General features: G+C 34.0%; 2 protein-coding genes and 1 long non-coding RNA gene across 39 annotated transcripts in view; 1 reads left to right on the forward strand and 2 right to left on the reverse strand.

Annotated features, from left to right (window-relative positions):
* tns1b (tensin 1b) overlaps positions 1 to 27,425 on the reverse strand; it is a 479,302-nt gene that overhangs the window by 354,149 nt on the left and 97,728 nt on the right. For 12 of the 37 annotated variants that reach the window (XM_087266584.1, XM_087266580.1, XM_087266583.1 and 9 more), the window contains 1 exon segment: positions 20,001 to 20,186. In XM_087266584.1, coding sequence (XP_087122710.1) covers positions 20,001 to 20,081 — 81 coding nt within the window. In that variant the 5' untranslated portion in view covers positions 20,082 to 20,186. 37 annotated transcript variants of the gene reach the window in all.
* Positions 1 to 27,425, reverse strand: part of phgdh (phosphoglycerate dehydrogenase) — a 722,740-nt gene that overhangs the window by 267,245 nt on the left and 428,070 nt on the right. The window lies entirely within an intron of this gene.
* Positions 17,326 to 22,628, forward strand: LOC147842432 (uncharacterized). The gene is made up of 3 exons (XR_015500123.1): positions 17,326 to 17,557; positions 21,149 to 22,122; positions 22,253 to 22,628. It is a non-coding gene; the product is annotated as an uncharacterized LOC147842432 (long non-coding RNA).

Consider the following 27,425-nt stretch of genomic DNA (forward strand, 5'->3'; position numbering starts at 1 on the left):
GTGCGTGCAGTAGATTGCTCAGATAACATTGGAAAAACAGGCGACTGCTGCAAATTGTGCTTTAATGTTTAGCTGGTCAAATGTATGGTATGGAAACCTTATATACCTGCTAGATGAACCCGTCTCATACAGCTGCCATTGCACGGCTCAGACACTTTGTAGAGAGGAATTTAACACAACTGCCTCTAGGAGTCGCCAATGGAAATAAAACACACACGCACAAAAAATGTGCGTACGCCTGCCAGAAAGCTGCCGTGAAGCTGCGCACATTCCCACGTTCAGTTCATTGTTAGTAAATCCAAACGTGAGCGATTCTGAGCGTGAAACCTGGCGTATGCAAAGTTTTTGTGCGTACGCAGCGTTGATACATGAGGCCCGTGGAGATAACTAACATCAGATCGCACTACCTCACTAAGGACACAGTGCCTTTTAATGCAGTGAGCAAAGAGGGATTTAAAAACCTCATCCAAATGCTGGATAGGAGATCTACACTTCCATCTTATGCATATTTTTGCCATTTTGCAGTTCCACAGCTGTACGTTGAATGTTGTAATATTTTGTGTAGCATCTGCGATAGTTATTTTGTTTTTTGCTGAGTGTTTTGTAGTTTTATATTTTTGTTGTTGTTGTTTTTATAATAAGCTACACTATCTCCCTAATTTAAGTTGAACTTCTTTACAGAAAGGTAAGGTAAATTTATTTGTGCTTACTTTTTGCACTAGAGAAAATTGAGTGAATAATTTGATTAAATGTTAAGGTAACTTTTCAGTTCCTTTACTTAACTAACACTCACTGCATTTTAGCAGTAGGAAGCTATAATACAGATTACTAAGCTGAAGCTTAACTACACAATTAAATCGCAAATCAAACAAAAATCACAATATCTGTAAAAAAAAAAATTGCAATTAGATATTATCCCCACATCGCACAACCCTATGACCAAGCGATCCCCCTTCCACATTGTCCCACGACCCCCCAGGAGGTCCCAACCCCCACTTTGGGAAAGACTGTTCTAAACAGTGAAAAAATGTCTTGTTTTCAGAAATAATGTCAAAATTAGGTAATTTTTCCTTTAAAACAAGCAAAATAATTTGCCAATGGGGTAACCTAAATAATCTTATTTCAAAGCAAAAACTAAATGGTTTTACTCACCCGAGATTGGCAGATTATTTTGCTTGTTTTAAGGAAATTTATGAATTCTTACTATTATTTCAGAAAACAAGACAATATTTTTAGCTTGTCTAGAAAATGCTTCTTGATGTTTAGATATTTGGACAAGAAACAAGACAAAAACTAAGAAAAGCTATTTTTATGCAATATACAGTATGCAGGGCTTTACATTAACACCCGCCAACCCGCCAAATGCGGGTAGATTTCAGCTGTGGTGGGTAAGACAGACACCTCCACTAGCCACTTTGGCTGGTTGGAAATAATTTTTAATTGTAGTTTTCTTAAAAGCAGGGTTCCACAATAGAGATGGCCCAATATTCGTGCAAATGTGATCTTAGAGTCGAGAAGCAGCACGACTGACAAAAATAACTGTGTTCGCCCACGAACAAAAGTGAACATATAAATACCGAACGAGAGGATGATCACTCGCGCTGTGATGTGATGTGCGCTACTGTTTAAAAGCCATGACAAGAGGAAGTGCAACTGGTGCGATCGGTTCCCTTTGAAATAGACTGGATTAAGAGCAATGATCGTGCACCCACAGTCCTGCTGCTTTCAAGAACTCAAGATTAAAATAAAATAATACACATTCTTTTGTAAGCAGCAGCGGTCACTGCTTTCACTTCAATTATTCTTTGAACAGATTATTAACAGGCCTATATTAACCATGTGCACGTGATCATCCTATTACTATTAAACATGATATGTTTCACCTGCTTTCTTTTTATTTTTTCATCTGTTTTGTTTTCTATTTTTGTTAATATGCTTTAATTATTATTATTTTTTTACAATAACATTGCTTTAATGGGAGATTACTCCATGTTTATGTGTAGTTAGCTGGTGATCTGGGACTTTTAGCCAGGACAGATTACTGTGCATATTTTAGATGCATGACAATAATTAGATTTTTTAAATATATATATTTATATATATATATATATATATATATATATATATATATATATATATATATATATATATATATATTTTTTTTTTTTTTTTTTTTTTTTTTTTTTTAGAGAAAGGTTTTATTGAATTAAAAAGTGCACCTACACCGCTATATTTTCCTTGTTTGACACATTAAAAATTGTGGCTAAGAAATACTTATTTGATGTGGTCAGAGATCAATTTGGTAAATCCTTAATTTTGACCCATGAAAAGTCCTGTGAAATAAAAACTGATTGCATTGCGACAACCCATTTGCTCATGCACACTGAGCAAGCTAATACACAATACAGAAGTAAGGAAGTTAAATGAATGAGAAGGCATGTGGACATAACACAACATCTAAATTAAGTCATTTTACCATATTCAAGTCAAATTTATCCATATAAAATATATTTCCCAACAAGAAAAGTGTGGCTAGTAAAAATGGCGAGTGGCTAGTAATGTTGGAAATCTACTAGCCACAGTGGCTGGTGATCAAAAATGTCAATCCCTGAATATATGTCAACTATTCCCTTAAGAGAATCTCAGAGGCTGGTGTAGGAGGTTCAATCCGGCACTCTGTATTCTCTATTCCTTTAGGCATAATTGCAAACAGGTTTGAGGAGCTCAAAGTACAGGCTGGGTTTTCTGTGAGCACCTCAATAGTAAACACCTCATCATCTCCTCCTCCACCTCCTCCATCTGTGATCCACTCATGCAGGAAAAAGACTACGCTGAGGGAGGACTGACAAAATCTGAGAAACAAGCTCAAATACATCAGTGTGCAAAGACACACTAAATACATGTTGAAAATGAAAAATCCCTGGCCCTGCTGAAGCCCAAGGGTGGAGAACTTAAAGTGTGCACTCTTAAGGGAGCATCTGATATGCCCTATTTAAAGCTACACATACTGACATTATATTTTTTATATGATGCTGTAAAATACTGTACAAGCAAAGAGATAGAGCTGTTAAGCATACTACAGTGTGAGCTAATGAATAAAATAAAATATAATTAAAAATGTTATTAAATTAAACATGCCCATTCCATATTCATATTAATTTGTATAATGAATAAAATTAAAATAAATTAAAAGTGTTGATTCTATATTTATATTCATTTCTATATATAAATAATACATGTACACAACAGTTCTGTCTGGTTCTCGAATCTGATCGGCTGATAGCAGTGAGATATTACAATAATATCAACACTCATACAGCCTCTTCACTCTTGTGCATCACTCCGCCCACACGAGTGGCAAGCAGAACACTACAGCTTGAAAAATATTGCTGCTGTTTGATAACATAATGTACTTTTAAGGCTTTTTTAGTTGAGAATGTAGTTGTTTAGATTGCAGCTATGCAGTTTATTTATAAGGGTAGTGCCTATTTTTTAAATATTTATAATTTCGGAGATTTAGTGCCTTGGCAGCCAGCGTGTCATACTGAGCAAACTAAAGACGGTTCACGTTCTGCCACAAGATGGCAACGCAGACCACATAATAAGCTTTTAGGGGAGGAAAAACAACATTTTTAGCGAACGTATTAAACTACAGCAGAACAAATAATTTAAGAACACTTAGGTGACATTCGAAGTCGATCTCTCTCTTTTATATGTTGTAGTGCTGTATTTATACCATAGTGATCTGGTAGTGTTTGCCTTGCTCTGGCTTTTTTCGAGTTAATTATTGTAATCTCCCAATTGCAACAGAGAAATACTTGGTAATTTCTGTAGACTGATGGCTTTTAGCCTCATCAAAATCACCTGTTTTGTCATCACTTTAGACATCACGCTAGAGAATCATTCAAATACTAGCTCTAAAGTGACGCTGGTGAATTAGCGATGGTTTCTGCTATTCTGACTATCAGCTGGAGATGTGAATGAAAGTAGTTCCTTTTACAAAAGAGATTTTGAGACTCTCAGTGTTTGATTTTCTTTTTTATACACACAATTATGCGGTCGAATTGTTGTATAAATGCAATATCACAGTAGGAGCAGTGCAATACGGCTGTATTTTGTCCCTGGTAGGAGACTAAAGCACTCGGCCTATGGCCTTGAGCCAACACACGCCACCCACCAGTGCTGATATACAGCCAAATCACACAGCTACTCGTATACACGCACATGCGCACAAATAGTATATACACAGGGGCGACGCAGTGGAGCAGCAGGTAGTGCTGTTTCCTAACAGCAAGAAGGTCGCTGGTTCGGGCCTCGGCTGGGTCAGTTGGCGTTTCTGAGTGGAGTTTGCTAGTTTTACTTGCATTAGAGTGGGTTTCCTTTGGGTGCTCTGGTTTCCCCCACAGTCCAAAGACATGCGGTACAGGTGAATTGGGTAGGCTAAATTGTCCGTAGTGTATGAGTGTGTATGAATGTTTCCCAGAGATGGGTTGCGGCTGGAAGGATGGATATATATATATATATATATATATATATATATATATATATATATATATATATATATATATATATATATATACATATATATATATATATATATATATATATATATATATATATATATATATATATATATATACATATATATATATATATATATATATATATATATATATATATATATATATATATATATATATATATATATATATATACACATATATATATATATATATATATATATATATATATATATATACATATATATATATATATATATATATATATATATATATATATATATATATATATATATATATATATATATATATACATAAACATACATAATTCTGTAAAATACTGCAAAGCATTTATAGCTATTCTAATAAATTTGAAATTAAAAAATTTATATGTTTATTCTATATTTATATTCATGTATATAATGTACAATAATATTATACCACATTTACACAAACCCTCATATTTCATATTTTTAATGAAATTTTAAATATATAAACAAAGTACATCAATAAAATTAACAACAAAAATATTATATTATTAGTTTTATATAAAATAATCTTTCCACATATACACAAACACTGACATACAATCAGATACATTTCATATCTTTAAGTGAAGTTTCACAAACTAATTTCGAAAGGAGCACGTGATATGATTGACTGCAGCTGGCCACTCATCTACACACATTAGCTAGCCAATCAGACTGATCCAAAATCACTATAAATAGCCTAGTTAGAACTACTCCCTTAACTTTGTTTTCCGAAGGAACCCCCCATCCACCCCTTCTCCTCCTTTCCCCCCTTTACCAGAGGAGCTCTCGAGAACCACCTAATTTCGTACTCCCCTCACATGCTCTATGGACCAGGTGGGAGCCCTGGGCTCAACTATGTCCGAGCTCAGGGTTCTCTCCCGGGACAGCATGCCAAACCTGCTAAATTGCTAACAGTTGTCAAACAATTTCTAAGTGTGAACTCTTGAAACTGAATTTATGGTACCACTATTTTGATGGTCTACTTGAGTATTAATAGATTGTCTCTTTAATATCTGTTGTTATTGCTCCTTCAACAGACATTTAACTGACTATAAGACACTTTCACCTACCCTAAGCCAATCCCAACCCCAATCTAACAGTCTACTTATAATCTAATGAGAATTAGTTGGCATGCAGATGCAATGTAACTTAAATTCAACAAATGGACCATTAAAAAAAAATTTGACCCAAACATCAAAACTACATCCTGAAAGTGGCTTTTCTATATAAAACCACATCTCCATCTGACTACACCCAGAGCTTGTTCATTACGACTGTCTAAGTGAGCAGAGCAGAAAACATGACTTGATTTACTTCAGAACCAGCAGACATTTGGTTCTGCTCACACAGACTAAGAAACAGCCCTGTTTATTTGAGATCTTCTGCTTATGAACTGCGAAGTGAACTCACATCAAATCAAGGCCCCCTGCTGCGAAAAAAACAAGAACGACGATGAGGAATCAGCAAGTAAAGTTGAACATGATGAAAAGCACACGACGCCAAGCCAAAACTCCCCTGTCAGGCCTCCGACAACACAGCCAAGATATAATGAGTTTCTGATGAATTACACATACAGATGAAAATGCATTAAACGCATCCTGTGTTTCACGAGCGATTCACTGTTGATGAATGAGTTAGTCTCACCTACTAATAAAACTGACATCATAATCTAAACTTAACTAAAATAAAACTAACTAAACTAATATTAAATTAAATTAAATTAGCATGATCAATAAGAGAATTCTAATAAAGGCTTTTCAATGGTCGATACTACAGAATAAAATGGTATAAAAAAATAATAAAATGAATAAATAAATAAAATAAAATTTACATGAGCACTAAAAGTATGTAACTGAATGTAAGTATCTCATGTATAATTCAGCTCTAATGTACACACACAGAGAAAACATGCTGGATCTCTGCACCAACACGTGCTTTAGGAACCATGGCTGATCTATTAAGAAGGCAAACCAGATGTTGTAATTTAGAATTGGCCAAAATGACAATCTCTGCAAAGGGAACTTTCATACATCCATAAAGAGCTCGTCGAGCATTAAAAGGAATTCAAAAGCCAACAATGATAAAAATGTGAGGGTAAATCATGCACTGAGGGACTTCAGAGACTACAGACTCAGAGAAAATCAAAGGTGATCTACCCGAGATGATGGAGATGTTTATGAATATTGTCTTTAGTATCTTATTGGTGCACTGCAGTATTAATCAATTGGAAAATTAAATTACATCAAGCTGCACTTCTAGCCGCAACCCAACACTGGGAAACACCCATACACTCTTGCATTCACACACACACATACACACATACACTACTGCCAATTTAGTTTATTCAATTCACCTATAGCGCATATCTTTGGACTGTGAGGGAAACCGGAGCACCTGGAGGAAACCCACGCCAACACCTGGAGAACATGCAAACTCCACACAGAAATGGCAACTGACCAAACTGGGACTTGAACCAGCGACCTTCTTGCTGTCATGCCACCAATTCATATTTTTATTAAATTAAATTAAAATGAAACACAAACGAAAAATTCATGCAAAAATAAAATATATAGCACAAATAAAGTGATACACACAAAATACAACTTAAAATAAAAAAAACAAAAATAAAAATTTTAAAAATACATAAAACCAAAAAATGCATGCATAAAAACAATTATTAAAACAAAAATGCATACAAAATTGAAACAAAATGCAGAAATAAAATAAAGTATAAATAAGTAATTTAAAATAAAATTAAAAAGTTAAATTAAAAACTTGCAAAGTAATTTATAAATTAAACAAAACAACACAACGAAAATCTAAACAAATTCTAAACTTTCTTTTGCAATGAAATCAACTGAGATGAAAAATAAAACTATGGCTTTATGGCAAAAAAATAAATAAATAATGTAAAGCAATGCATCACTTCAGGCCACTTCTGATTGATCTGAAGTGTTAATGGACATTGATCACTGCGTGAAGCTCTTTGACCTTTCAGACGGCTCAAGATGCATCAATATTTGTATTGGCTGTGTGTTTGTGTGCGTGTAAGTAACACATTGTCTCAGAGGTATTTATGCAACATCTTTCTCAGTGCAAAACATTAAGGGTTTCATTTAATCCACAAAAACCTAGTTTTAGAGCCTAAACATGGAAAATGCACTCTGTTTAAGCTTGTTATACATTTTTTGTCCGTTTCATATTTGTAATAAAAAAATGTCTCTGCACAAGTAAAATAAACATTATTAATTTGATCCTGGTAATTCATGTTAAATGACACATTAAACAATAATTTTACAAACATATTAAAAAGTGTTACTATTAGAATTGATGTATTGTGAACTATAATGATGTTGTATTTATGAAGGAAAGCAGCCATTAAAGCTGCAAAAAAAGCAGCAATTTGATCAATTTAGACTTATTTAACATTTTAAATGTGAACCTATTAATAAAGTTTAGTCATTTTATTAGTAATAAAATTACTAGTAATACCTAAATAAATGTAAATTCAAACATTATTTATAACACTATTAAGTTTAAATGCAGGAAACTTTTGCTCCGGACCTTCTTGAACACATTATTTTGATGAGACTGTGAATTAATGGTAATAATGTAGCAAATAATAAATTTAATTAAATTAAATTAAATAATGTATGAATACACAAAAATGCATACAAAATAAAAAAACAAATAGGATAAATCAAAGAAATAAATAAAAAATACACACAAAATACAACTAAATAAAATACAGAAATAAAAATTTAAGGATAATCGCTCTCACTTCATAAGACCTCAGTATATCCTCAAGAGCTACCAGTTTTAATTAAATGTTTCCTGTGTACTTATTTATTTATTTATTTTTACTTTTAAAGATAAAAGCATGCCTTCTGTGGATAAGCAATAAATAATAAATAAATAAATAAATAAATAAATCTGCTCAAGCACAATCCAGTCTCTCTCGATCCCATAGGCTCAAAATTGACCCCAAACAAGTGAAAATGATTGGCTAAGACTGCTGATGAAAAATTTGGACATTCAGAGTACTAAGAGTCGGGCAAATAAAAATATTAATAATAAAAAAAACACTTTTTAAATTTACTTAAGACAATAAATGTAATGAAAAATACAATTAAATAAAATCAAAAGTGAATAAAATAAAAATCTGTAAGCACGTGCATACACACACACACACACACACACACACACACACACACACACACACACACACACGCATACACACACATGCATACACACACAAAACATGCTGGATCTTTCAAGACACTTGCCTCAAAATCCATGGTTGATATATTATGAAGGCAAACTAGATGTTTTAATTTAGACTTTAATTTAAAATAAAATTAAATTAAATTACAAAAAAAAGTTATTGTACACTGAATCTGAATCTTGCGTATGTAATTTTCGCACATGAAAAAATAAATTCGACCTCATGTTGTTTCAATCTTATTGACACACTGCCTCCGAATGGTATGGTAAATTTAAGTAATTTAACATCTGCTATTTTATGGCAAATTTCTGTAATTTAACGGCCATTATTTTATGGTAAATTTCTGTAATTTAATGTCTACTATTTTACGGTAAATTTCTGTAATTTAAAGTCCGTTATTTTACGGCAAATTTCTGTCATTTAGCAGTCGATATTTTACGATGAATTTCTTTAATTTAACATCTCTTCAGCAAATTTCTGTAATTTAGCATTCGTTACTTTACGTTAAATTTATGTAATTTAACGGCTATTATTTTGTTACATTTCTGTAACTTTACGCCGCTATTTTATGGTAAATTTCTGTAATTTAATGGCCATTATTTTATGGTAAATTTCAGTAATTTAACGTCTATTATTTTACGTTAAATTTCTGTAATTTAATGACCAATATTTTATGGTAAGTTTCTGTAATTTAACAGCCGTTATTTTACTCTCTTTTTTTCACTGTTAACAAAGCATCTCTGCTTGAACTGACTCTAAAATGCTTTGCGTTTTTTCGTAATGGATTAATATGTGTAGGATATGTGAATTTTGTCGCATAGGAGTATGAAAAAAACACATACGAAAATTTTGGACTTCATTGAGCAAAGACCATAAATAAAAATACAGTCGTTCATTGTTAGTCGTTCAATCAATTTGCCTTCATATAATTAAGGTAAAGTGTCCCTACAAGATTCTTTTCATGCAATCAAACCTTCAACACACTTTCAGCCAGTTTCGGTCCTAAAAGTGTCAGTCAGTTCATTTATAATTTATAAAGAGTTCAGAGGAAGTGCATTGGGAGCATTTGGGTATTAGATATTCTCCATTATTTTTCAGCTTCTCCAGTTTTTTGTCCTCTGCAGACATCAGAACAGGTACTGCATGTCTCTTTCCTTCCTCAATATCGTCTCTCCTCTGCAGGTAATCAAACCATTGCCAAGTCTACAGTTTGGGTGCAGGGATTTCACTTTGGACACTAACAGATAAATCAGCTCTACGTCTCATTGTGAGCTGCTGTTTCCCGCATCTTCTGGCCGTATATGATGAGATCTACAGCTGTAGACGGAGAACCCTCATCCCTGAAAAAGCCACTGCAGTCTGAAAGAGGACTCAAAGACTGACCACATATTCACTAAGAGGAGGATTCAGGACCTTTTTTTTTTACTCCATTCACTAAAGCAGAATGCTAATTAAGAGAGCTGAGAGGTCAGAAAGAGAGAGAGAGAGAGAGAGAGAGAGAGAGAGAGAGTGTGAATGACCATAGAGGAAAAAGGAGGAGAAGCGGCCATCAGTTAAAGAAATAAATCATGCAAAACTGACTACAGTATATTATCAGCATTACTCAGTAATAGTCAAGCTTATGTTTTTTTCTTTTTTTTTTACACAATGAATATGAATGGTAATATATCCCATCGGTATCCATAAAGGGATAAAAATAAATATAAAATTGAAGTAAAAATGATTTGCCCTCCTGTGATTTGTGTTTGTTTTCAATGATTTCCCAAACAATGTTTAACAGAGCAAGGGATTTTTCACAGATTTACTGTAACATTTTTTTTCTTCTAGAGAAAGTCTTATTAGTTTTATTTTGGCTAGAATAAAAGCAGTTTTACATTTTTTAGAAATGATTTTAAAGTCAATATTATTAGCCCCCTTAAGCAATATATATTTTTAATTGTCTACAGAACAAACCATCATTATACAATGGCTTGCCTAATTACACTAACTTCCCTAATTAACCAGGGGTTCTGACACATACATCATCCCTCCTCCATATTACTCCTGTACTTTAACAACTGCCGGCTTCCTATTAAGTCACAGATTGATTTTAAGATCTTGACTTTACCCCTTAAAGCTGTGCTTGGGCTAGCACCTGGTTAAATATGTGACTTCTGTGACTTCTGGCCACTCCAGACTGCAGTCTTCGTTTGGCATTAGGACTTACCCTGTATCAGCCACGCTGTAAACTCAAGACCATGGGTGGTAGGGCTTTCTCACAGTGCGCCTAAGCTGTGGAAGACACTACCCATCAGCGTTAAGAATGCCGCTTCTCTGGATGGTTTTAGGAAACTTCTAAAGACTTACCTTTATAGCATTGTTTTTAAATTAGGAGGATCATTTAGTTGACTTTTTTGTTCCATCTTATGGTTCATAATCTTATTGTTTTATTCCATATTTTTTATTGTTGTGCTGTTTCTGCTGTTGTTGGTATTTTGCCTAGTAGCGCTTTGATTCTAAGAAAAGTGCATTACAAGTACAATTTATTATTATTATTGTTGTTGTTGTTGTTGTTGTTATTATTATTATTATTATTATTAACCTAATTAAGCCTTTAAATGTCACTTCAAGCTGAATATTAGTATCGTGAAAAATCCTTATGGTAAGGACAAAAGAAACCAGTTATTGGAAATGACTGGGCCCACATGGAACCTGCTGATTATTACCCCATCGAGTCTATTTATCTACTTGTGCAAATGTGTGTAAATATATATTTAATATTATTGTAGTAATATTATTGACTAATATGAAAGTGTTCATTTGATTTATTTACGATACAGTTTGTAAAGTAATATATTCGGTGTTTTAGCTGATATAATTTGAGAAATAATAAGTGGATCTAATTGGATTTTCATTGTAAACAATAAATAAAAGTTAAAAAGGTATTATTGTTTGTTTCATATAAAGTTTTTTGTTTCGATACACTTAAAATCAATTAACATAAATCAGCAGATTTCTTTACAAAATTCTCTGCGGATATAGCAAAAAATGTCTAAAGATTCTTTCTGGCCCTAGAAATGAGTTATTAAAACTATTATATATGGAAGTATATTGAAAAAACTTTTTCCATTGAACAGAAATTGAAAAAAAATATATATATATATATATACAGGGGGGGCTAATAATTCAGGAGAACTAATAATTCTGACAAAAGTCACAGCAACAAAGTTTTTGTTTATATTATTTTACCTTATTTACACTATTTAGTATTTACTTTATTAACCTTAATTTATGTTAATCGGGTTTTGACAGAATCTTTTAGGTTAACCTAATATTTTGAGTCAGTTTAGTTGATGAAAGTTGAGATGACAAGAAATATTAATTTGTTTCAACTAAAAATTTAAAGCAGTGATTATAAATGACAGTGTAATTTTACCCACTGTAGACAGCGATTACAAAAGTAAAAAGTGTTACTTTACTTTAAAAAAAAGTCAGTTAATCATTGCCTTATAAATGTTACTTAACTGACTCTTCGCTAAGCTTCGCCCTCCTTAGTTACAGTTGCTTCGTTTTCAGTCTGCCCTTTTTTGCACTGTCTTGTTTGTACACAAGGCACTGCTTTGGCAATATGAATGTAGTTATTTGTCATGCCAATAAAGTACCTATATGTGGATGTTAGAGAGAGAGAGAGAGAGAGAGAGAGAGAGAGAGAGAGAGAGAGTCATATCTAGATTATTCTAAATAAATCATTGTAAATATACTGATTATTATGTTGCATTGATGATTATTATGTTATATTACACATATAGACTGATTTATTCTGAAATGTTAATTTTTAAATGTACAGTTTTTTCTGATTAATGATTTTTTTTTCTTTTTTTAGTTTTTTATTATTTCACATTTTATTAATATTTTTCTAATTGTTTATTACTATACTACTACTACTATTCAATGTGTTTGCTATGTTTTTTAAATTTATTTAATATCTATGTTCCTTTAATGAAAACGTTATAAATGCTTTGGCAAAAATTTGGTAAAACGTTTTTGACATTTGTCACGCCAATAAAGCAACTCTTCTTCTTCTTCTTTGGCCTTAGTCCCGTATGGTTGCGGGGTCGGTTCTTTGGAACAAGCCATTTTAGACTTGTCCATTTGATAACGACTTTTTTTTTTTTACACATGCCGGCTGGTCTGTCACCCTCATACACTACGGACAATTTAGCCTATACCCAATTCACCTGCATCATGTCTTTGGACTGTGGGGAAAACCAGAGCACCCAAAGGAAACCTACGCAAACGCAGGAAGAACATGCAAACTCCTCACATAAATGCCAACTGAGCCGAGGTTCGAACCAGTGACCCAGCGACCTTCTTGCTGTGAGGTAACAGCACTACCTACTGCGCCACTGCATCGCCCCCATGCCAATAAAGCAATTAAACTGAATTGAATTGAGAGATGGGATGGGGCAGGGGATCTATTCCATTAAAAAAGACAAGATGATGTTACTTAAAGTGAGTAAACTGTTTGTAATGTGGAACTGTTGAGTTAACATAATTTAATTTGTACAATTAAGCATGTTTCATTTACTAATAAAAAATAAAAAAAATTTCCCTAAAATGATTAAGACTCAAAGTTGGCATTGACTTCAATTTGATGAATCACCAAGGATCATGATTTTGATCATGAAAAAATCTAAGTCAACAACACCTTAGCTGGCCCGAGGCTGAGTAAATTAACAGCAAATTTCCATTTCTGGGTCAACTGTTCCTTTATGAAAGTAATATGACAGCTTTGTGTGACTGGAATTTAGGTCATTATTCACTTTGATCGTCTTCCCTCGTGAACTACATGCAAATCTGAGATGCACGATTTTCCATTGAATCATCTTGCTGATGTCTAGGGAAAAAAATAAGCTTGTATTTTTTTTCTCTGTCTTTGAAGCACAGGTGAAGAATACATTGATCAGCGGTTTCTCGTTTTTCAAAAGATTTGGGCTTGATTTGCATTTGAGGTCGCACACAAGCATCACCTTTATCTAAAATGTCTACAGCTCTTTAGTAACATGAACACAGACACTATAAGACAATAGTTGAATTACGCAAATACATAATATAGATATAAAATGAAGTTGGAGGAGAAATAAGCGAGTTAAAATGAAAATTATGTCAATATTTGCTGACTCTGATGATGTCTCTAATATGTATTCATGTATTATTTTCCATTTGATGTTAATAAAAGAACAAAACATTTAAATGAATCGTGATCAAATCGCTTTTTCGGGAAATTAAATCATGATATGATATGATACTTATCGCCCACCCTTAACTTTAAATTTAAATAGAAATCTCTGCAATGTCAAACTGTGCTTCACAATGACGTTTCATTGAGACTATTCCCACAACTTAGTTTAGTCAGAGAAATGGTTGATTACTTTTTTTCCTCTAAACATAAGACACTTTACTCCTTTCAACCTCATTCACCTCCACTACGACAGAGATTTCTGACTGAAACAGTGATGTTTCCATTCACTTTTTGGGGTTAATAATCTTTTGCAGCTTTCTGTTGCATAGAAAAGAGCAGTTCAAAGATTCTGACACAACAATTCTGTTTGAGGAGTGAACATAAAAACACAGCATAGAGAAAGTGGCTAAAGAGAATGTCTGAAACTGCATCCACTCGCACTAAAAACCGACATTTAATATACTTTCAATATGATATACACATACAATGAATCAATCTGCAAGTACTGATCAACTAAAGTAAAGAAAAAGTACAGACAAAAAAAAAAAGTTTACCGTGAAATTTCAGACATTAATATTCGTGGATATTTTCCTTTTGGGGTTAATAATCTTTACAGCTTGTCGTTGCATAGAAAATAGTAGTTCAAGATTCTAACATAACAATTCTGGCACAAATGTTCTTATTAAAGTTAAGTAGTGAACAAAGCAACTTGCTGAAGAAAAAAAAGCATCCATTTGCACCAACAACAGACATCTAACACACTTCAAATATATCCAATGAATCAATCTCCACTGATCTATTGAAGTAAAGTAAAAGTACAGACAAAACAAAACAAAAAAAAAAATCTGAAATCTCAGACATTAATATTTGCAGATGTTTTCCACTGGAGAAGTGATTTACTCTTTAATCTCTATCAATTTTGGGGTTAAAAATCCTTTGCAGCTTGACGTTGCATAGAAAAGAGCAGTCCAAAGATTCTGACACAACAATTCAGGCACAAAGTGTTGTAATAAATATAAAGAGTGAACATAAAAACACAGCATAGAGCAACTGGCTAAAAAAAACATCCAAAATTGCATCCTTTTGCACCAAAAACAGACAGTTAATACAACTAAAAAATGTATTCACAATGAATCCAAGAAATCTCCATCTATTAGCACAACAATTCTGGCACAAAATGTCTTAATAAAAATTTTAGTAAACATAAAGCAACTGGCTAAACAAAAAATGCATCCATTTGCACCATAAACAGACATTTAATACTCTTCAATTATGATAAACTCAGTGAATCAATCTCCAAGCACTGATCCATTGAAGTAAAGCAAAAGTACAGACAAAAAAAATATATATTATGTTGAAATTTCAGACATTAGTGTTTGTAAATATTTTCATCCGAAAAAACGATTTAATCTTTAACCTCTAACACTTTTGGGGTTAATAATCTTTACAGCTTGCCGTTGCATAGAATATAGTAGTTCAAGATTCTGACATAACTTTAATAAGAAAGTTTGTGTCAGAATTGTTAAGTAGAGAACATAAAGCCACTGGCTAAAGAAAATAGTGAAAAAATGCATCCATTTGCACCAAAAACAGACATTTAACACACTTCAAATATATGCAATGAATCAATCTCCACTGATCTATTCATACTATTCTATAGTAAAGTAAAAGTACAGACAAAACAAAGTACATACTGAAATCTCAGACATTATTATTTGCACATGTTTTCCACTGGAGAAATGATTTACTCTTTAATCTCTATCAATTTTGTGGTTAATAATCTTTTGCAGCTTAACGTTGCATAGAAAAGAGCAGTAAAAAGATTCTGACTTAACAATTCAGGCACAAAAAGTTGTATTAAATTTAAGGAATAAACCAACACAATCTCACGGCAATTCATAACTTTTTGATTTAGAGGCTAATCCGTATGAATTCGTACGATCTAATTCATACAATTTAGTGCGATTTGCTCATCCCCCAATGAGGGTTGGGTTTAGGGGTGGGGTTAGGTGCCACACCTCCTTTTTAAAATTGTACATTTTCGTACGACTGAACTCGAATTTGTACGAATTAGCCACTAAACTGGAAAAACGTAAAATACATTTTCTCGTGAGATCAGGCTGGAATGAACACAAAAACACAGCATAGAGCAACTGGCTAAAGAAAACGTCCAAAACAGTTTACCAAAATACCAAAAGAAGACAGTTAATACACTTAAAAAATTATATACCCAAGTCCCTTTAAGGCAAGTCATTTCACCTGCCAGTCATCTTTGAAACACCTCTCGGGCAGTATGCTCAAGCATTCTGTTTGATAGGGGAAACATCAAATTCTCCAAAATTGCTTGCCAACCTTCAAATTAGGAATCACCAATGAAATAAAACTACAACTGTTTCTTTTATTTCCATTTCTAAACATTTTAATCCCACAAAATTTGCAGAAACCGATCTTCTCCCCCTGAGAATCGCCTATATCGCCAAAACCAGTCTATCGATCACTGATTGGCTCATGTACTAGAAGGCAGGGCTTCATTCGCCATATTGACCGTTACACTTTTCCCCATTCAAAACCATACGAGTGTCACGTCTTGTGCATTCTATAGTATTTGGATATACACAATGAATCTCCACTGATCTACTGAAGTAAAGACAAAAAAATGAGATTATACAGAAATTTCAGACGTTAACATTTGCAGACATATTCCTCTGGAGAAACCATTTACTCTTTAATCTCTAAATCTGACATCTCATCCACATCTCAGACTCAGATAATCACCGATGATCTTGAAGTAATGAAAGTTGAGGTCACTTTCAAAGTTCAGCAGAAAGAATGCATGGAAAAGAGCAGCTTGGACATTTTGACACAACCATACTGCCAACAGTTTGGTTTAAAGAGTGAACATAAAAACAGCGCAGAGCAACATGCTGGTGAAAGTCCTGAAAATGCATCGATTTGCACCAGAATAGACACTTAAAATGTGATGTCCATGATGAAACAACCTACTTCACTTTAGCACCAATCTAATTCAATCCAGTGAAAGACAGTCTGAAATAGATTGGAAGTATGGAGATAAAATGTGTATGAGGACTGAATGAGACATCCATGAGTTCATATATTTTTATTTGGATACAGCACTTTACGTTCATTTAAATTCTAATAATCTCAGACTAAAATTATCACTGATCTTTAAATAATGATCACATTTAAGGTCACTTGAAGAGTATATCAGTAAAAAACCATGGAAAAAAGTGACATTTTAGACACACTGCACAATAATTTTAGCAGCAATTTCAAGGAGTGAACATAAAAACAAAGCATCCAAAACTGCATCCATTTGTACCAAAATAGACTCTTAAAAATAGAAGTGATCTAAAGCAATCTATTAAAACAGTCTGAGCAAGAATAAAGTCAAAGTATGGAGATAAAATTAATATGAGAATTGGACGGGAGTTCATATTCATATTCTTATATGGAGAAATTAAGACTTTAATCCAAGTCTCAGATATAAAGGGGCAGTTCACCCAAATATAAAAATGAGCTTATCATTTGTTGCCCTCATGTAGTTTTAAACATTTATGGGTTTCTATCATCTGTCAAACACAAAATAAGATATTCTGAAGAACGCTGGTTGCTTGACTTTCATAGTAGAAAAAAGAGCTATATGGAAGTCAATGGGTACCAACATTTTTCAAAATATCTTTTTTTTATGTAATGTTCAACAGAAGAGGGAACCTCAAACAGGTTTTAAACAAGTGAAAAGTGAGTAAATGATTGCAAAAAATACCATAATTTTGGGCTGAAAAAAATGAATATGAGAATTGGATGAGAGTTCATAGTGATATTTTGATATGGAGAAGTGGAGACTTTTACCCAAGTCTCAGACTTAAAGGGACAGTTCACCCAAAAATAAAAATGACTTTATCATTTGCTGTCCCTCATGATTTTAAACCTTCATGAGTTTCTATCATCTATCAAACACAAAAGAAGATATGTTTGTTAAAATAATTAATGGTTATTATAAAATATAAAATGTTGGTTGATTGACTTATATTGAAAAAAAGAGTTATATGGAAGTTAATGGGTACCAACATTTTTTTTAATCAATCAATCAATCAATCAATCAATCAATCAATCAATCAATCAATTAATCAATCAATCAATCTTTCAATCTATCTATCTCTTTATATATACGTTTTATTTTTGAAATGTTCAACAGAACAAAAATAAAAACAAAATAAATAAAACAAAAGAAGGTTTTTTGAAGAATGCTGGTTGCTGACAGCCATTGCCTTCTATAATAGTTAATATTATGGAAGTCAATGGGTGGCAGCCACCAACATTTACCAAAATATCTTCTTTTTTTACAACAAAAGAAGCTCAAATAGGTTTTGTACAAGTAAATGAATTTTCATTTTTGGCTGAATATCCCTTTAAATAATCACAAGCAATCATTAAAATAAGGATACAACTAAGAAAGACTCCAAGCACCAGAGATAAGTTCTGATCTTGCAATTTTAGCACCAATTTCAAGAAGTATACAGTGTTTAAAAACCCAACAACAGGCTACTGAACTTCCAAAGATAAATAAATAAATAAAACATGCATCCATTTGCACCAAAATAGATTCTTAAAAATAGAAGTGATCTAAATCAACAGAGTCTGAGTAAAAATAAATGAGATAAAAATAAATATGAGGATTTGATGAGAGTTCCTATTGACATACATTTCATATTGAGACAGGACATCCCAGTCTCAGAATTAAAGGGACCCAATCATTTATTCTACCTCATGTGGTTTTAAACCTTTATTTGATCTTTTGAACACAAAAGAAGATATTTTTAAAAATGCTGCTTGCTGGCACCCATTGACTTTCATAATAGTCAATAAGTGCCAGCCACCAGCATTCTTCAAAATATCTTATTTTTTAACAGACAAAAATTATCTCATCATTTTTTTGAGCCTTGTGTGGTTTAAACTTTAAGAGTTTTTATCATCTGTTGAACACACAAAAAAAATAGATTTAAAAAATGCTGGCTGCTGGCACCCACTGACTTCCATATAACATTTTGTCCCTACCATGGAAGTCAATAGGTGCCAGCAGCTAGCATACTTTAAAAAATTTTATTTAATGTTCAACAGAAAAAAATAAAATAAAATTTGATTCAAGAATGTAAACTTTGGGGTGAACTATCCCTTTCAATTATCACTGATTTTTCTGAAATTATGATTAATATTCAGAGTTCAGCCTTTTCAATCCATGGGAAAAAACACCAGATAACATTTCTGACACAATTCTAGCACCAACTTTAAGAAGAATATCTAAAAATTAAGAACATGGCAACAGGCTATTGAACTTCCAAATAATAATAATAATAATAATAATAATAATAATAATAATATTAATAATAATAATAAATAAATAAATACATAATAATAATAATAATAATAATAATAATAATAATAATAATAATAATAATAAAATAATAATAATAATAATAATAATAATAAAACAAAAATAAAACAAAATAAATAAAATGGTTGAAGATATTTTGAAGAATGCTGGTTGCTGACACTCATTACCCTCTATAATAGTGCATATTATGGAAGTCAATGGGTGCCAGCTCCCAACATTTTTCAAAGTATCTTCTTTTTTTTTTTTTTTACAACAGAAGAAGCTAAAATATGCCTTTAAATATTCACTGACAATTATTTAAATAATGATACATGAAAAAAATGCAAGCACCAGACATAAGTTCTGACCCAGAAATTCTAGCACCAATTTCAAGAAGTATACAGTCCATAAAAACCTGGCACAAAGCAACAGGCTGTTCAACTCCCCGCTCAAAAAAAAAAAAACACTAAATGCATCAGTTTACACCACAACACACACTCAATCTGCATGAAGACCCAAGCAGCCCCCTTTTTTGCTCCAGCAGTCCTCTAGTTCATCAAATTATCCCACTCCCACCCGCCCCAGTCAAACAGACTGACCCACGGCTCACCCAGAACATGCAGGACAGGCAGACCCAGGTACGAGCGCGGCCGGCCAGAGCGGCGGGCAGACTGAGAGACACGGAGGGCATCCCGAAATCACGATAATCACACCAAATCCTGCATAACTATTCCACACGCTGGTCCCAGAACAGTCCACAGATCCATGACATGCTGAAGAGAGCTGCATCTATACTGCCGCTGCTGTCCTCCTCACTACTCACTTATTCCCTCCCTCCCACCGTCTCTCTCTCTCTCTCTCTCTCTTTTTTGGGGTCATGTAGCTGGGCTCCACAGGAGAGAGGGGGAGGTGACTGAGAGCCTCTTTATTTCTCCCCATAGCTCTCCTTGTTGGCTGTAGCCCCTCCTCTTTTTCATCTCTCTCTCTCTTCTTCAGACTTACTTTCATTCACATCTTCCACCCCCTGCTTTCCTCTCGAACCTCCTCCCCCAACCAGTAGAGTTTCTCAAAGTGCACTCAGTGGATCTCAAACTCCTCAAGATTTTTTTTTTTTTTTGAAGATCTACAGGAATGACACATGTGGGAGAGATGTAATTAGGGATGCATCGAAACGATAAGTTCTGAACCAAAACTGAAATAGGAGATTCTGGACGGTCTTGGGCTAACAAAATGAAACTAAAACTTCTTTGTGTATAATTGGGGTTGGGAGATATGACAGAAATCTCACAGCATGATGTACAGTTGATATTTATATACTCATTTAAAACTGTTGGGTTAATAATAAGTCAACAGATAACCCAATCATGAGTCATTTTGACACCAACCTGCTGTTGGGTTATTTTTACCTTAGCCATTGTACTGCTAAGATTAACCCAACAATTTGCATTACAAAAATAAATAAGTTGTTGGGTTATTTTGCCAAAAAGTGGCTTAACCACCATATAATATTCATTCATTCATTCATTTTCTTGTCAGCTTAGTCCCTTTATTAATCCGGGGTCGCCACAGCGGAATGAACCGCCAACTTATCCAGCAAGTTTTTACGCAGCGGATGCCCTTTCAGCCGCAACCCATCTCTGGGAAACATCCACACACACATTCACACACACACTCATACACACACTTATACACTACAGACAATTTAGCCTATCCAATTCACCTGTACCACATGTCTTTGGACTGTGGGGGAAACCGGAGCACCCGGAAGAAACCCACGCGAAGGCAGGGAGAACATGCAAACTCCACACAGAAACGCCAACTGAGCCCAGGTTTAAACCAGCGACCTTCTTGCTGTGAGGCGACAGCACTACCTACTGCGCCACTGCCTCGCCCCTATATAATATTCATTCATTCATTCATTTTTTTTTGGCCAAGTCCCTTTATTAATCTGGTTGCCACAGCGGAATGAATCGCCTGCTAAATAATAAAATATCATTATTATTATTGGGTTGATGTCTCCGCTGTTTCCTAAAGTTGAGAATGACGGCCAAATATCTCAAATATGTGTATCATTTCCTTTAAAAAAAAAAAATAGAAATTGTTTAGAGAAAGCGTTTTTATCTGTATATATAGATCGGCTATGAAGCGTGCATTTGTTTCAACAAAGTAAGTTAAAGAGTGTTGGTGAACAGGATATTAAAAATAAAAAAAACACGACACAAAAAGGAAATTTGATTAAATTTTTTTTTTTTTAAACTACGCAATTACAGCCAAAGGGCCCAAGTCCTGAAATGCACCCTTTCTGCTTTTATTTAAGGTGCAGTGGGTGATTGTCTTCAGAAACATTTTTGCAGTGCTGGTTGAAAATCTCTTCACATTCCAATAGTGCTGATTAAAGTAAATGATCTAAATGTTTTTATATCTATTATTATATTCAATATAAGGCATAAAACTAAAAAATGTTCATCCAATTAAATATTGTCGGGCCGACAAATAACTCAATTATGACAAACTGTTTATCTCAAACTGTCTGTCTGTCAACACAATTAAATTTAACTTTCTGCGCAGCCTCTTTAAGCAGACAGATATGTCACTCGCGCATTCACATGAAGCACGCATCTACCGCTGACGGAGAGACGTCATCCGCAAACTCTGCATCAACCTCAACTTCTTTCTGAAAGACCAGCGTGGCCTTGTATGCATGAAAAGTAAGATTGTCTGAAAGGGCTTCAGTCAAAAATGCAGAATCAAAACTTTTATAAACCCTGAATTAATATCGGAATTACTTTTGCACACTGGAGGGAAATGACGTTAGCAACGGTGTCGCCTTGTTTTGAACAGCATAACGTCATTTCCCTCCAGTGTGCAAAAGTAATTCCGATATTAATTTAGGGTTTAGAAAAGTTTTGATTCTTTTGATATATGGACATAATTTCTGATACAATTCTAGCGTCGATTTCAAAGAGTAAACAAAAAAAATCCAGCACAGAGCAGAAGGCTATTGAACTTCCAGAAAAATGCATCCATTTGCACCAAAAAAAGACTCTTAAAATAGAAGTCATCTAAAATAAGCTAGTAAAACACAGTCTGGGTAAGAATAAAGTCAAAGTATGGAGACTAAAATAAATAAGAGGATTTGATAGTTGAGTTCCCATTGACATTTCCATATGGAGGCAGGGTACTTTAATCCATTCAGACTTTACAGAGATCTCAGAATTCATTCAGAGATCTCATCCATGTATCAGACTTAAAGGGATTTAAAACCTTTATTTCCTCTGTTGAACACAAAAGAAGATATTTTGAAGAATGCTAGTTTCTGGCACCCATTGACTTTCATAATAGCCAATACTATTGAAGTCAATTGGTGCCAGCAACCAGTGTTCTTCAAAATATCTTATTTTTTCAATAGACAAATAAATTTGAGGCGAGGCAGTGGTGCAGTAGGTAGTGCTGTCGCCTCACAGCAAGAAGGTTGCTGGGTCGCTGGTTCGAACCTCGGCTCAATTGGCGCTTCTGTGTGGAGTTTGGATGTTCTCCCTGCCTTCATGTGGGTTTCCTCCGAGTGCTCCGGTTTCCCCCACAGTCCAAAGACATGCGGTACAGGTGAATTGGGTAGGCTAAATTGTCCATAGTGTATAGGTGTGTGTGTGAATGTGTGTGTGGATGTTTCCCAGAGATGGGTTGTGGCTGAAAGGGCATCCGCTGCGTAAAAACTTGCTGGATAAGTTGGCGGTTCATTCCGCGGTGGTGACCCCGGATTAAAAAAGGGACTAAGCCAACAAGAAAATGAATGAAAGAATGAAATTAATTTGAACATTACTAAATTCCATTTGTTTGTTTATATTCAGCCATATAAATTGTTTGCAATAACTGACCTTAATCTTTTTTTTTTTTTTTTTTTTTTCAGTGTAGGGAACCGGAGCACCTGTAGGAAACCCATCCTAACACGGGGACAACATGCAGAGAAATGCCAACTGGCCCAGCCAATACTCAAACCAGCAAACTTCTTTTTTGTGAGGTGACAGCGCTAACCACTGAGCCACAGTGCCACCCCCAAATCAGTTCAAATCAGCGCAATTATAAAAAAAATCCACAGTTTATCATCGTTATCAACATTGATTTTTTTACGTAGATTTAATATGATATGGATGTGCCCAAGTGCACACACTTCACTGCTTTTGCACTTTAGTCGAAGCAGGAACAAACCAGGCTTTTGCAGTTCAAGTTAAACAGCATTAGTACTACAAACATGTTCACTATTGCATTTATGGATATTGCATTTATACATAAAACTTTTACTTTGGCTGTGATTAATCATGATCAATCGTTTGGCAGCACTAGTATCTGCATAAAGACTGAAACATACATCTCATCCATGTCCCAGACTCAAACAATCACTGATAATCTTTATTTAACAAACTTTATGATTTTTAGCAGTAAGAATCCATGAAAATAGTAGTTGATACATTCTGAAACAACCATTCCAGCACCTATTTTCTAACAAATTTTCAAGGAGGTAAACATAAAAACACAGCACAGAGCAACAGGCTAGTGAAAGGCATTGATTTGCACCAAAATAGCCTCTTAAAATGTGATGTGCATAATGAAACAAGCTGCTCCTTTCACTCCAGCACTGATCTAATTCAATCCAGTAAAACAGTCTGGGAAAGAATATACTCAGAGTTTTTTCTGCAGTAAATCAAATTTAAAGAAGCATCTGTAATAGTCATAATCCCAGTTTCCACTAGATTAAAGTGTGATTTAACAAAACTGTGTTCATACTTGTAGTCCAGTTCACTTTGTTTAGTCCAGACCAAAAGAGAATGATTCGTGTAACCATGGTCCTGTGTCATTTTTAAGACCCAATTTAAATATGCAAAACAAAATTGTGATTTTATTAGTTGAGAAATCACTGAGGCCATGTCTACACTAATCCGGATAAATTTGAAAACGGAGTTTTCCTCTAAAAACGCTTCACGTCCACACTGTCGTTTCTATTCGTTTTCCAAAACTTTGTCATCCACACTGAAACGACTACAAATGCTTTCAACCTGTACTGCGCATGCGTGAAATGTAAGACGCTTCGGCACGCGTCATTTCCGGCTGACGTTTATTTTCTTTCCGGCTCTTTGAAACGTTGCGGCAAAATGTCGAGGAAAAGCGAGTTTTAAAAAAGAGTTTTTTTTAAATGGACTGACAATGAAGTAGAGTTGCTGCTTCGAGTAACACATGAATACAAAGTTGCAAAAGAGAGTGAAAATGTAGACTGGGAGACGTGCCAAAACAAATACGCCGATATACTGGACCGCTTTAAAGAACGGTATCCTGCTGATGACGCTGCTTATCCTCACAGTAAGGACGACATCACTAAAATCATACACACAACGAAAATAAAGTAAACGAATTAGTAACATGACTGAGTGTCACATGACAAAAAATGCGTCATCGTTTTCGAAAGACTAAAATTTATCCACTTTGGAGAGCGTTTTCAAAAAGATACGTTTTTGTTTCCTAAAAACGCATCTCAGTGTGGATGGAAGGGCAAAACGGAGACAAAAATATGCGTCTTTAAATGAAAACGCATAAGTGTGGACATGGCCTGAGAGTGGCAAAGGGTCAAAACAGCTGTTGCAACAGGAATTACTTTGTCACACGCATGTTAATGTAGATCTGCTGCAAGGAGATCCATTTCTGATACCTGCATTACACTTGGAAGAACAGGATCGTGCGCAATTTTGTCATTTTATGGTCATAAATTATATCCTGATTTTGTTTTTTATAAGATGTCTTTGGTGTGTACGTGTTGCATTCATAATTCAGTTGAATTGAAAGTGGACTAAAAGCCATCTTTTCAGCCGTCTCAATACACTTCTTTGATACTAAGCTTGGTTTTACAAATTTATCTAAGGTACAGTAAGTAGTGGGATACATTTTAAACAAATTAAATTAATAATTGAATTTGTTTGTTCAGCCCATAAAAACTGTTGGCAACTACATACCTTAAAAAAATAATTGTAAATCCAAATAATATTTTTTTCAGTGCAGCGGTGTTCATATAAACATCAGAGTTTGTTTTGATCAAACAAAACCTATCACGTATCTATAATCACTAAAAGTCTCAATTATCCCAGATTATCCCAGAAACATTTCGGGGTTTCGCAGCAGTGGAAGTTGCCATAGTTGGGTAAACTTAGAGAGCAATGAATGGGAGGGTTCAACAAATAGTAACAGTATTTATATTTAGTATTATATACTCAAATAATAAAAGAAAAAAACTCAACATGATGGTGTTTTCATGACTTTCGAACAAAATAAAAACAGTTTGAGATGCCATCAATGATGCATTAGAAACACCTCACATAAGCAGTAATTGTTTTTTGTTTGTTTTTTAAATAATTTAAAATGAGCTCAAACAACACAATTATTGAGAGTTTTTTTGGGACAACTCAATTGTATTATTAGTCAACTTAAAATTGAGCAGTTCCATGCAAATGTCAACCTTGTAAAAAAAATAGTTACGTTTTCGCTAAAATATCGAAACTTTTTTTGTGTAAGCAAGTATTTTACAGTGCTTTAAAAATACTCAATGTCTCTGTAAGTGTTTCCCCTTTTCTTTCAGAATTGTTCTTATCAGAGAAAACGCACATCTTTTCTGTTGGATCTCAGGTGGGTAGTCTTGGTCAAAGAAAATCCTTTTTTAGTGTAATACATTTTTCCTCCATGCAGAGCAGGACCAGGTCCTTCATTTTGCAATCCAGGAAGAACACCACAGATCTAAAGTGTGCGTCAACGGGTGGTTTTGGTCTGAGTGTGACACAGTTGGATTTTAAGGTCCAATTCGCCGAGTGACAGCTCCGTTTTGATAATCGTTTTCACCCAGTTTTGGATATTATTCCATTCACTTCATTCCGGGATTCCAAAAATTCGAATATTATTTCTATGGGAGCCTGTTTCTAGATCTAACAGTTTCTCTTGTAAATGTTCTTGAATTCGGATGGTTTGATCGAGCATTTCTTTCAACTCAGCAATGTTCTCCTCCAAATCTCCAACTCGCTGCTCTGCTTCATTGACCTTTTCTGACATTGCGTTTAGGTCCGTGATAGGGCCATCCAGTGTTTGATTGACTTCTTGTTCAAAGTTGCTTAGTTCCAATTTCAAATCTTTTGGGAGAGAATCTTGAAATGTGATTAAATCGGTTTTAATATCCATCTGGAAAGCCTTGATGTCTGTCCGTCTCTTATTTTTCATTTGCTGATTCTCTTATTTTGTCCTATAGCCTTTTTGTTTTTGTCCCCCTCCGTGTAATTTAAGTATGCTTTAGGTAATTAAATATGATGTGAAAAGAAGGATTAATATCAGTGCGTATGGCAGTGCTCTTTCAATGCTGCTACACGTGTCGACGCCACACCGTAAAAGCATCTACTAGTGATTTCAAACTGTTATATTTGATTTAACAAAATCCCACAAGTGCCAATTTCACAACCGTCACATCCATAATGGAGTTTTTCCTCATAAATGCAAAACAAAAAGTCAAATAAAATAAAAATCTGTAAGTTCTATGTAGATCCGACTCTTATTCTTTTGATTAGCATTGTTCATTTTTGGATTGTGCATTTAAATTCACAGAATTCCTACAAAGTATGTTGTGTACTCTAAACTTGCGTACTTTTTTGGTCACATCCATAACGCATGTTTATTTTTCACATTTAAAATATCATTTTTTTGCAAATTGATATTTGTATGGTCACATAACTCTGTGGATAGTTCTTTTGGAAAACATAAACAATATTTCAGTATAATCTAAACACATACCTTCTGTATGAGTTTATGTTTTGACATTTCACTGCAAATGTCACATCAGTGGAATTGCTCAATCGTAAAAACCATTAAGTTCACTTAATCGATTTGCATTGGGACGAAATGAGGGGATTGTGTGGAATCCAGCATTTTTTTTATAGGATACACACATTTAAAAGAAAAATCAAAGTATTCAAGGAATTAAGATGCTGATCACGGTCTTGTGAAAAGGGTCCAT

Source organism: Danio rerio, chromosome 9 (genome assembly GCF_052040795.2).
Source record: "Danio rerio strain M-AB ecotype USA chromosome 9, GRCz13ab, whole genome shotgun sequence".
Lineage (NCBI taxonomy): Eukaryota > Metazoa > Chordata > Actinopteri > Cypriniformes > Danionidae > Danio > Danio rerio.